This window comes from Plectropomus leopardus, chromosome 21 (assembly GCF_026936395.1).
Source record: "Plectropomus leopardus strain MGB_pleo_1.0 chromosome 21, ASM2693639v1, whole genome shotgun sequence".
NCBI lineage: Eukaryota > Metazoa > Chordata > Actinopteri > Perciformes > Serranidae > Plectropomus > Plectropomus leopardus.
In genome coordinates, this window is record NC_142196.1 from 20341649 (window position 1) to 20354571 (window position 12923).

At 39.3% G+C, this 12923-nt stretch overlaps 1 protein-coding gene across 4 annotated transcripts in view; it reads right to left on the reverse strand.

The window, feature by feature from the left end:
• asap1b (ArfGAP with SH3 domain, ankyrin repeat and PH domain 1b) overlaps window positions 1–12923 on the reverse strand; it is a 78053-nt gene that overhangs the window by 21263 nt on the left and 43867 nt on the right. For all 4 annotated transcript variants that reach the window (XM_042510829.2, XM_042510826.2, XM_088071957.1 and 1 more), the window contains exons 8-13: window positions 11575–11650; window positions 9979–10065; window positions 8480–8580; window positions 8264–8333; window positions 4967–5054; window positions 3863–3911 (exon numbers count right to left, since the gene is read on the reverse strand). In XM_042510829.2, the coding sequence (XP_042366763.1) occupies window positions 3863–3911; window positions 4967–5054; window positions 8264–8333; window positions 8480–8580; window positions 9979–10065; window positions 11575–11650 (471 nt within the window). The remainder of the gene's footprint in view (window positions 1–3862; window positions 3912–4966; window positions 5055–8263; window positions 8334–8479; window positions 8581–9978; window positions 10066–11574; window positions 11651–12923) is intronic.

Here is a 12923-nt window from a genome sequence, read left to right on the forward strand (position 1 = left end):
TTTTAACATATAATTTCTGTTCTAGAAAAATTAAATAAAGCACTAAAACTGTAAATTGTAGAAATGAAAGAGCAGGATGTTTATATTTATTATTATTAGCTGGAAAAACAGAAGTCTACTGTGTGTACAATTGGTCCAGAGACAGATATATTCTTCATTACACACATATGGTGGATAAATAGAAAAAAGGCCCCTTTTAAATCATCTATAGTGCATGGCGCAAATGCATTTAGGATGTGTGCAACTCCTCTTTTGCTGGTTAAACGGCGCATTATCTGGATGCAAAGTACGGCCCAAGGGGTAAAGGGGTGGTATTTAGTCCCTTAATTAATAAATAATAGGTGTGTTTTGGGCATAATGTGAATTCAAGCAGAGTGCTATCTCTCATTCCCTTTACAAGCCAGGTGCGCCTGCAGCTGGCGGTCGGCTATTTACATGGCGGATTTGGCAAATTGGAGAAGCGAGCAGTTTTCTGCTGAAAGTAATGCAGTAAGAGCAGTGATGCCACTGCAGCAAATATCATGGAAAATTTAAGCAGCAAAACTATAAAATGAAGTTATAAACCTGACAGATAAACAGAACAAAAACTTTAGCTTCTGAAATAATCAGTGATGTTACGCTGCTCCATGTGTGTAAATGTGCTCTTAATGGGGAGTCAGACTGCAGCCCTGCTCTGCTCTCTGCTATGTTCACATTTTAGACAATGTCTTTCATATTTTCGTCATTAATGATGCATCAGTTCACCTGTCCTGCAACCTTTCTGCGCGTCCCTGTGTATCTAACAAACAGAGTGCATGCATGTTGTGAACAGCATATATGTGTTCATCTTACCATCTGAACAATGCGCTTTTTAAATAACAGGAAAATACTACACTTCTGATATTGGACCAGGTTTTTGTTGGTCACCGGCACAACTGCTTTCTGCTGCCTCAACATATCAATACACCAATACCGACTGACTACACCTCATTTTAAGACCTACACAGCCATCAGTGCACAGATGAGCGCCCATAAGATCATTTGCTGCTTACAAAACGTAGCTGCTGACTGTGAAAATGGCAACTGCATCAGTCTGAAACAAATAATGGCAGTGCAGCAGGAAAGTTAGGGCCATTAAAACTGCACAAAGGACATGTAAAAGACCTAATTTCTCTAAGTAATGAGAAGATAACAATAGAATTACTTCACATTTTATTTCCATTTTTAGATGTTTTTTTAAAAAAAATTGTTATGTGTCTGAAAATGTCCTAATTTAGATGTATTTCCTTCGACAGACTTTTTGTGCCTACAGATTTTTGAGAAGCAAACATACACAGATACCCACCCACACACACACACACACACACACACAGCCACAAACTGTGGTCATTACGAGTCATGCAGACAGGAAACAATGTACCTGCCCTTCAAACATGGCCTCCTGCAGCTCTCTACAACACACAATCTGCTCCTGCAGTCTTACATGCTGAACACACACACACACACACACACACACACACACACACACACACACACACACGTACTGACACACACACTAGGCATTATGAGCCTGACGTCAGCACTTCCTCTGTCATTGTCAGTCAACCCTGTCTGCAGAGGCAGAGGCCAGACAGGGAGTGGGCACATAAAGCGATGTGTTAGATTGTCTGTTTCTCTGAAAGTGTGAAGAAACAAGTTATTTCAATCCACAGATGTGTAGGTGTACAGATGCTGAGCCAAAGTGTTTGTGTGTTTACTTATGTTATGCATTATAATTTGTTCCCAGCCTAATTGAGGGGGAGCGTGATTGCACCAAAGCAGGAGCTCTATGGAATACTAAATATTTCATGGAAAATCCCATGAAGACGCTGCCGCTGCTGCAGCTCGAAGTGCGTGACTAAAGCGGCAAGCGAGGAGGAGCGAGCTGGATCCCACAGGACGACAAATACACGGAGATCCACAGTGTTGAACCACAGCAAGGCATCAGAGTGAGAACATGCAAGGCCAGAAGAGAAAAGTGCCTCAAATCAAAGTGTGTTTCAGGAGTTTTTTTCAGTTTTGATACAATTGACTGTATTTTGGGGCGTCAATTTTTCTAATAATTGCGAATTCAACTGCACCTGTTTTTGACTTTCCTTCTCTGCAAAACAGTATATAAATTAGATCCATGTTCTTGTATATACTGTATATGTTGTGATGTTTAATTTTGTCTAATGTTGTTTTATTGCACTTGCTGTATCTATGCTTTGTACAAACACTACAACTGTAGTATTCCATGCATATAAAAAACAGAAATGCTAGTTCAACCTTATTTAAAGGGAACCTGGAGCCACATTACTTCTGCTGCTTTAAGACATTAGATTATTAATATTACGATTATATTTATGTAACAAAATTATTATAAATTTTAAGCACCTTTCCAGGTCATTATTATTTTATTGTTTTGTTGTTTTTACTTTTTTTAAATTAATTTCCAAATCATGCTCTTGTGGGCTTTTGTTGCTCATTGCCTTTTCCCTATGTTTTTGAAAGAAATCTAGCCAGTTTGCTCTGGTTTCAAAGGGTTGAAATAGAAAAGTAACACAAACCAAGGGTTGTAGTGAGGTGCTGATCACTGGCAGTCACACACTTTGGCTCCATGTGCATTCCTCTGGTATTCAGATGAAGCTTTCAGCCCTCAGGCCTTCCTCAAGATCAACAATCATGACTTGAACAATCTTTACTGTTGATCTTGAAGGAGGCCTGAGGGCCGAAATGTCATCTGAATACCAGAGGAATGCGTATGAAGACAGTGTGTGACACCAGTGTTTCTTCACTTAGCATTGCCCTTACTACTAAACTGAGAAAAAGTTAAATGTCGTGCAAATATTTACATGATAAACAAGTCGAAGTCGGGCAGCAGTATGAAATTGGTCATAAATAATACATTTGTAACTTCTCCTACATTAAATTAAGGCTGAGCTAAAGCTTTGAAGCCTCAATTGTTGCCTTTAAAATCAATATTAGAATTCTCAGCCATTTTTTAGATACTAAATTACTCCCCAAAATCCCAAATATCCCATCAATTAAGTATTAGTAATCTAGCACTATTCATTTTAAATCAACAATGATTATTATTAGTTGTTCTCAGACAAAGACCTTTAAACTTAGTTATAATGATAGACTTTGACTCGCTCTAGCATTAATAGTCACGAGCAGTCCAGCACTGCTGAAACTGGGACAGTTAACAAAACACGACAGGATCACAGATAGTCTAGCAGTACGTCAAAAAAGTCGAGCGTCTGGGGAAACTTTCGCAATTGACCCCAAAAAGTTGAGGGTGACTGGCGTATCACAAATCTAAAACAAGCCTGGCAAATCACCTAAAAACTGTAACAGCTTAGCTGCATCGTTTTTCTACCTATTACAGCTAATGTTACTGTGATCTGAATGCTAAAAAGTGGCTAATTGTCAATTTTTTTAGGTGCATTGGCTGAAAACTAATGTTTCGAAAAACTCCAAGCTATGTCCTCATCTCTCAATTACGGAAACGTAGCGGTGGGAACATTTGTTGAATTACGATGTCTTTGCATGTGTGTGTGTGTGTGTGTTTATGTCTCCCGACATACAAGTGTGTGTGACAGCATGGGAAACAACAGTATGGGGTTACAGCGACCTGAATTACTGCAAACCACAATTCCCACTGACAGCCTCGCACTGCCACCCACTCTCCAACAGTCTCTCTGTGACTTCCTGTCTTTGAGTATGACACGAAGAGCAGCCGCTAACCAACACCTTTATTAATAAAAACCATGAGATGACACTGCCAGATATTACAAGTTCATAGCAGGACAGGTAAACTCAGAAACTTTAAAAATCATGATAAAAACTCTAAAGTACTCACATGACAAACTCTTGTTCATCTTCAGCTTGGAAATGATATGTCCGGTTATCTGTGAAATACAGAAACAATGACGTTAAAGGGGACCTTTTATGCTTTTGATCTGTTTTCTGTCATTTATATAATGTTCATATTAAATATAGTCAAAGTTTCAAATAATAAAATAAACGTACATTAGAGTAATGCTTCTGAGCAAAAACCACAGTCTGACAATGGATTTTTAGAGGCAGATATAATAACAATTGAACAGAAAAATCTAAATAATGAGCCAAATCAATAAATCAGTCGACCTGCGCTCTGTTTCCAATGTTTTTTCTACTTCGGCTACAAGCTGACGTCAGCTCGAGACGGATTTCTTTTTATGTTCATCTGCTCCAGGGATGCTTTTGAAAGTGTTACACACGCACTGCTACATGTAGCTACATGCTCACATCAAGGAAATATATAATTTTGGTTGATGATGTTATGAATTTCTCCCTGATTTCAGATAATATTCCTGCTTGAACAAGTCTGGATAGAAGCTTTTATTGGTGATTTACTTACAGTATTTATTGATTACTCATTTATTCATTATTCATTTACAGTCCTTCTCCCGGCTGAAATGACGGTGCAGAGATGCTGAGCTACTGAACAACAAGAAATGCTGACCAAACAGAGCAAACTGGGCTTTTTCGAGAAAAGGTTTAAAGAAACAGGTGCTAAAATAGAGGGTAAATACAGGTGTCCCAGCAGACAAAGTACGAGGAGAATAAAGCGTTTTATGATTAAAACGTGTAAGCATGTTCTAGTAAACCCAAAATAAAAGTATGAACCTTAATATTAACATCATAGGTCCCATTTATTGAGCAGACATCTTCTCTTACATTTTATAAAACTAGAGGCAACTGAGAGCGTACAATAAATTATTCAAATACATCACTCCTCGGCCTGTGTGGTACCTGTTGGACAAGCCGTCTAAAAATAGTGTGTTACACTTCCACAGATTGGTTTTCCTTGATGTTTATAAAAAGCAGGAATTCCCCAGCTGTCGCACTCTAACATGTGCAGTATATAACTGTGTTATTCAGGCATGAAGTGAAATGTGCAGCACGGCAGTGTAAAACTTACGAGAGATGAGATCAAAGCACTTCCTGTCCTCAGCGCTCGGCTTGACCTGGCAGGTGAGCAGGTTGAGTTTGACCGGCTGCCTGTTGGACTGTGAGCACAAACAGATGGAGGATCAGACAGGAAATATCACTATATCAGATCACTATATTACACACAAGGGTCTCTATGAATTACTTCATTTTTAAATTATTTTGTAATGAACTGTTCAAATTTTAAACAATTAAAAGAAAAAAAATAGCTTTAAAAAAAAAAAAAAACACCCCCGAATTAACAACAGATGCTGCAATATACAAAAATTAAATTAAAAGAAAGAGGAATTTTTGTAATTTTTTTAAAAAAAATTTAATCAACAATAACAAAAAGAAAAACGAAAAATTATTACATGTTTGAATTTATCAAATAATTTACAATATAATGTCATATATACAATATATATAATATAATATAAAACTGCAGTAAATATGCATTTTTAAGAAGCTGCGCCACCAAATTATTGACATTTTTATTGGCTACATGGTCCAAACACAAAAAACAACAGTAATATTTACCAGAGCAAAGTAGAAAAGCCTCATATTAAATAAGTTGGAGCTAACATTTTTGCATGATAAAGGACCTTTATCATGCAAAAATTGATCTTTTTTTTCTATCAACTTAAGTTTTCATTATTTCACACTACTGCTGTGAATATTTGAATATTCACACAATAAGAATCTGAATTCTGTCACACTGAAGCAGGATGAACTCCCCATTAAGAAACTGGACCGTGCTGGCTGGCCTGTGTACTGTAATAATGGGCCCAGTTGGCACATGTATACTAAGCATTGTCTCCTGCCAGTGCCCGGGCAGAGAGGGGGGGCCAGGGCACGTGCTAATGAAATGCTAACAGGCTGTGATGAGCTGCGGAGCTCGCCTGGCCTGCTGGCAACCCGCCATGTCAACTAGAGTCACCTAGAGTTCAGCTGCCACCAAGGCTGAAGAAAAAAAGGAGTTGGAGTGGCGGTAAACCACCTCCAGACAGAGAGAAATGATTATGAGCTCTCGTACAACTACCAAGAGAAGAGAGATTAAAGATTTAAAGGTTAAGGATTTAGCCCCTCCGACGCTCAGCTGAACAAAAGGAAACCTTTCATATCACATCTGAGACAAGCGTGTCCCCTGAGCTTCTCCGAGTTATCATGTTCGAGGCAGCAGCTGTGTGAAGGTTCAAATCAAGCTCACACCCTCACGCTGTAAAAGCAGCAAACAGAAACACAGAGGATACATCAGTCATTACGTGCGGTAAGAGCTTATCCTCCCTGCCATGGTACATGCAGCTCTGTCTTTCGGTAAAAAAGCCTCCTGAATGCCAACTTCACCAGGCTTACCAGGGTTTTTCATGGATAGAGGAATTTCTGGCATCCCCCAAAGAAGTTTTAGTCAGCGCCAAAGGCAAACTACCAGTGCCAAAATGATAAGAATTGAGAATAAAAATAGCAACTCATATCCCCTCTGAATGTGTTTATTAGCTATTTACAAACCCCTGTTAAGGATTACATAAAAGTATAAAGTAAACTGATATATATAGTATTAGATCCAATGATAGGTTTAAAGATTTGCAACTTCAGAAATGTGGACTTTCACATAGAACTGAGTTTGATTTTTTTGATATAAAGAAATTGAAAGAAGAAAAAAATATATTAAATCAAATGTTTGTGGCAACTAAGACCTCAGACTAATTCAAATTAAAGACAATGATAATGACTTTTAAGGCCTAATATTTATACAATTTATCACATTTTAAGGACCTGCAGACACCCTGAATACATATTCATATAAGCAGTCCATCGTTTGCTTTTTGCTCCACAATGATAGGAATCAAGTCATCTTAGTTTGAATAATATTTATAGTAACATCGCTGGTTATAAATCAGATGACTTTCCCGAAATAAGGAGTTCACTTGTTGGTTTGTAGACATGAGGAAAATCCTCGTCAGATATAAATCCTCTGACATCTTTTAGAAGCTTCTTCTAACGATACAATATGTAACTTCTCCACATTTAAATGTCTAAAAATGACTATGCCAATGTTATATGCTGTGATTTGTCTTGTTATTCTTGTTACATTAAACGCAGAGAAATCTGTCATTTTAATCAAATGACAAGTCCATGTCATTTACGTCGCCTGTCAGCGGCATCATATTCTCTTTGAGCATGCATCGGGGTCGTCTGCCAGAAGCTGTCATAAGTTGACTTTTTATCAAATTTTTAGTCATATAAAACACTTTTTTGGTCATTTTCAACTATATATTTTACCCGGATAAAGGACTTTAGTCATCAGATGTCTTAATCTTAGGTTAAAACATAGACAAGCTGAGTAAACATTAGCAGCAGCTCAGCTACAGCCCCTGCCGTGCTGTGCCAAACAACATTGGAAAAACACTCATTTTTCACATGAAACAGTTTTATTCAGGGTTTTTACTGGTTTAGCACACCGGATCTGTTTGTTTTGGAGACAAAGAGATCTCTGTGAATAATTCGGCTCCTGGTAAAAACCTTTTGAACGATGAACACTAAAGGAATCCTAACTGGGAGAAACTGACTGCAATGCTCAATCTTTTGTTATTGTTTTGACTGAGAGACCCCTAGTGGCAATAAATTACACACTATACGTTAAACAATTCTTGAGATTATATAATTTGGTAACTTTAGTGGCAGTCAGATTAACACAGCCAAAATGCACAGACTAAACCTCCTTAATTCCTAAATCCAAATGAAATATTTCCTGTTTTTTTTTTTTAAGTCAACAATTGGATTTACATCCTCGCCTGATGAGACACCTGCCACTGCTCTGCCACAATAAGCTACATTTACGGATTGTGCTAAGCTCCTCAGTCCGGCAGCTCTCTTTGTTCGAGGCTCAGCGGGAGGTTAAAACTCACATGACAGACAGTGTTACAGAGTTAATTCAGATTTGAATGCAGTTTTTAGATTCCTGCCGTCCACACAGGAAGAGAAAACGTCACACCGCAAAGCAGCTACTGCAGCTGCACCACAGCAGAGACGACCCTGCACACACGCCAGCATATACAGTACCCTCACACTCGCTCTGAGATGAGTCACCGGCAGGCAGAGGGGGGGAGGGGCGACAGGAGAGGGAGAGGAGGGGGAGACAGGGTTGCCATGACAACCCATCTATGTCAATTCCACTCTGCCAGCCTCCAGATTGAGAAAGCCCAACACAACCTCCCCGCATGATGTTCTCCCTTTGATCCGCACAGTCAGTGTGTGTGTGTGTGTGTGTGTGTGTGTGTGTACTCACTGTGGCATGAGAGATGGTGAGCATGCCCCCCTTCACTGAGCACTGCCTCCTCTGCCACACCTTCCTCAGCCTGTGAAGAAGAGGAGGAGGGAACGGGGAAGCACATTAGGCAAGGACTTGTCATGTCTTTCTTCCCTGTGTGCACTTTAAATTTTAATGCAACATGAATGGCGCTAGACGGCGTTTTTTTAAATAATGGCTGTGCCAGCAGCTTACCCGTCACTCTTTTTCAGCAGGTAGCCTTTCTTCTCACTGCCGAACTCCTTGTTTCCCTGCAGCTGGTGCATGCTGTAGCCACCTTGCTTACTCTGCGAGTCCTGAGTAAATCCAAACGATTCATGCAAACACAAAAACACCAGCGTTTAACACACAGGGTATACAGAGAAGCTGCTGAGAGACATGCAACACGCACACAGACACACTACAAACTCCTCCAACATAAAAGTGTCTTCTCAAAAGTGCTAAAAGGAAAATTAACTCTATCAGGGCATGCTCCGACGCCTCTAAAGGGCCAAACCACTCTACTGTCAAGCAGAACGGACAGTTGCCAGCATGCTGAACATGCACCAGCACTTACTCTTCTAGACTTGATTCCAGACAAGCAGAAGGCAGAAGGGGGGAGATAGAGGGGAGAGGTGTGAAAGATCCAGCTCAGGTGCAGGCGATGGGTGTGAAAGAGTGTGCCGCCCGACCGAAACAGCAATCTTGTGTGTACAACTTTCTAAATATCGTGCTTACCGTGGGTGCTATTAACAAGAAAAGCTACAGGAAGTGTAAATTAAATGTGAAAGACTCTAGATTGTGTCATGCAGAACAGCGAACTGAGGGAGAGGATGTGTGAGAACAAGCTGCAGCAGACTATCCGTGGTTGGCAGTGTTTTTAAAGTGTGATGTGGTGCGGTGTTAAGTCGGGCAGTGAGTGGCTCTCCACTGAGCAGCCAGTGAGGCACAACACTGGTCACCAGCAAAGCCTACCACACACTGGCTACCAGCATGGTACAGCACTGGGCACTCGCTCTGTGCTGCAGGAGACAAGCTCCAAACCTGGTAGTGGCCAGAGTGAGAGGAGGTGTGTGGTAAAAACATGTGATGGGAGGAGTGTCAAATCATCGGTTTCTAAAAAATCTGTGTAGCAGCTGGAGCAACACGGCTGGTATATGTGAATCAGGTGTTTTGTTTAGCCCTGTGTGTCTGAGTCTGGGTTGGCCTTATTAACGCTTTGAAACCTGGATTGACAACTCTTGTGCTGCGTTCAGACACCTTTCATGAGTATTTAAAGGTTTGATCTAATTGAGATAAGTGGTTTAATTTTCTTTCGATAACATGGGGGAAAAGGCTACTTGGCAAGAAACGTCCCACAAATGGCAAGAAATTACTAGATTTTAATTTCAATTTTTTTTAAGCTAGGAAAAAATGTACAGAAAACTATATTTCTAATTATCACAACTATATATCTAAAATTATTTTACATAATTATTACAATTCTTAAGCACTTTTCAGGGTTTTGTTATTTTTTTGCTCATTTTCAGGTCATTTTCCTGTACTTTTTTTAATTTCTTGCAAGTTTTTGGGCCATTTCTTAATAACTTGCTCATTAACTTCTTTCCATGTTTATGAAAGAAATCAAGCCTATTTGCCCAGGTTTCAAAGGGTTAAGAATTTCACCTGCTACAAGTTTAAATTTGGCTGTGCTTCTCTGAATGTGGCCTGCCTACCTCCTTCTGGTCCAGCTGGAGGGAGGACTTGATCAGATCCCGCAGGGCAGTCAGCTGCTTCTTCTCCTCATCCTGAGTTTGTTTGATCTGAGGAGAACAAAAAGGGTTTGACTCAAAGATGCACCAGCAGAACAGAGAGAACACCAGCTGTGTTTATCATTTATTGCACAAATAAAATGCCTCATAAATACCAAGACTGAAAACAACTGCTCAAAAAAAAAACCTTCCCAATACTTTTAAAATATACTTTTTCTGTGCTTACTTTCCTGACATCCCTCACACTCTGAGTTGTGTGACTTTTCCAAGAATTAAAAAACAGTGAGAACCCACATGGCAAAACTTTTTAAGAACGAAAAAAACAAAAACCAGGAGTCAGAAGAGCCGCACACTGTACTGACAGCTCCCAAGTGCCATTTCTGTGAAATCTCTGCAAGATCAAAATGTTGCTGTTTAATTAAATTTATTGAGAATGATTAGTACAGTTTAGGAATCTTTGGTTTGACTTCTACTTTCCCGGGCGTCAACATCTTCGGGTATGCGAGGTTTCCAAGTTTCCAGGAGATTCTGAATCATGACAGTTGCTGCAGATGTGCTACTTTCCGCCCGTATAATAACTGCAGGAGCACTGTATGCTGATAAAACTGCTGCTTCAGGGGAAAGAATGGCAGAACTGTAAATAAGAAGTGGTGTTGAAAAGTCAGTGTAGGCTTAACTTTTTCAAAAGTTTGAGTACTAAATCTGCAATTCTGAGAAGAATCACTTAACGATAACTTATTGTTGATATGTTCATATTATCATTTCTTTTAGGGCTCATGCAAGTACTTTAAGGCTTGTTCACGTAACAAACTTAGGCAAGTGATGTATAAGCTGCATGAGTTCTGTTATGACTTGCAAAAAATCAGATCTGTATCTGATTTAGGAATTTAAAAAATCAGACTCCATGTGATTTGTGCTGTTCACATATATATTACGAGGCTATAACATGACGACAACTTCTTTTTTCTTTGTCAGTGGCTTCAACTGTAGTGAAGTTTAACAATAATTAGAACTTTTTTACATTAATAAAAACAATATTCTTCTTGCGGTAATGCTTCAAAGGCTCTAAGAGTGTCACACAATTAAAAATGCACTAAAGTGTAAGTACAAAAAACAAAACAAAGGTCTATATGAAATTGGAGCGAATGAGACGAGTGACCAGAAGACATCACTGTCAGTGAGTGGGAGGAGGCGGGACTATAGTGGGCACTGCAGAAGCGTCTGTCATGAAAGCCAGAACGTAGTTTTGACAGTACTGATATTGTAATAAGCGTGCAACTTCATCCTCAACCCTGGAAACTGTAAAATCTCTTTATTCTTATTGAACCCATATGGTTGTTTTTCTTCCTGTGAATTGAGTTATGAGAGTCACGTAGAAGTTAGTAAGTGGACCTTGAGTTTAAATTTTATTTTGTCACAACTTAATTGATTTAATTCAGAGAAAAAATGTAAGCACAGATAAAGTACATGTACACAAACACATTTGCGAATAACTCTGAAAAATGGAAGCCAAAATAAAAGCACAAGAACAGATGAAAAAGTAAAGATGTGAGTATTTACATTGTAGAGATCAGCTGCCAGCTTCTCGATGTACTGCTTCAGCTTATCCGCTGTCTTCAAGCCATCTTGGAAGAAACTGGAGAACAAAGGTACCGGTGATTCTCTCTGACATTTAACATGAATTGGAATAAAAATGAGAGACAAGCAGGTAATTTATGGGAATTACTAGTTTGCAAATGTCAGGTGATGCGCTGTGCTGCTTTTGGCCACGATGAAGGTCGCACACATCGAGGAGGTTGGTGCAGTTTATGTTTAATGTATAGCTCGGCTCGTTCTGGCGCCTTTTGCTCTTGGCACAGAAACCTGGCCGTGTCCACGGCAGATTTGCAGAGGTGCTTAGCACATCCTGAAATCCATCACTGATCTGTCAGCGTTACACACCTCGATGCAGCGACGCAGCTGCAAATCACCACTAATGACCTCCCTCTCTCCACCCCCTGCCCACCTCTCCCTCCCTCTGTTCATTACTTTCTCTGTCACATCTCTCCTCTGCTTGTTTTCTTTTAATCTGAGCATCGAGGATCTCATATCTCTCCTCCCACTCCAACCAGGTCTCCAGGTCAAACACTGAACGCCTCGCACAATGATGAGATGTATACCGTGTTTATGCTGCAGGTATAGACAAGATTCCCCTTGGCTGACTTTTTGCACATTTTCCAGCACTATGTAGTTATAAATGTATCTAGCATTACTTTTCCTTAATATTTGATGGGAAATTCAGTTATGATTATTGTCATTACATCTTTCACACTGCCTCTCCTCTAGAGATTTGGGAAATATGGACTGCAACAAGACTGATGTTTGTTGGGGCGAGGAGTGGGAGATTTTGACAGCTTTGCGAAAACTTTCCAAAATAGAGCAACATCCAAGATGTGTAGATTTAGTTTCAAAACACATATGAAACGGGGGGTTTGAGGGTCCTTTGCCAGAAAATTTTGAGCACCCAAAACCTCTGCTACTTTCACATTTTTATTGAGAAGGACATATGCACACTTGGGGGGAGCTTCTATAGTCTTGAAGATTTTGGGCAAGGTAAATGTCAGAGCTAGATAACTAACCAGGAGGGCTATATATATATTTTTTTTAATCATACTTTTTATCGTAGTTTCCTTTTAGGGCAGTAACAGATCAAATCAACTAGTTACAAGCATTGTGCATTTCTCAAATTGTAACAAGAAGAAGTAATAAAATGTAAGGGAAAAGAAAAAATAAAAACAGACAAAAAGAAAAACGCAGGTAAAAAAAAAAAAAAGATTAAATGAATAGATATTAGTAATAATAATGATGATAGTAGTAATCATAGTCAAAATAAATAAATAGGTAAGTAAAATTTAACCAAAGAAATGAAA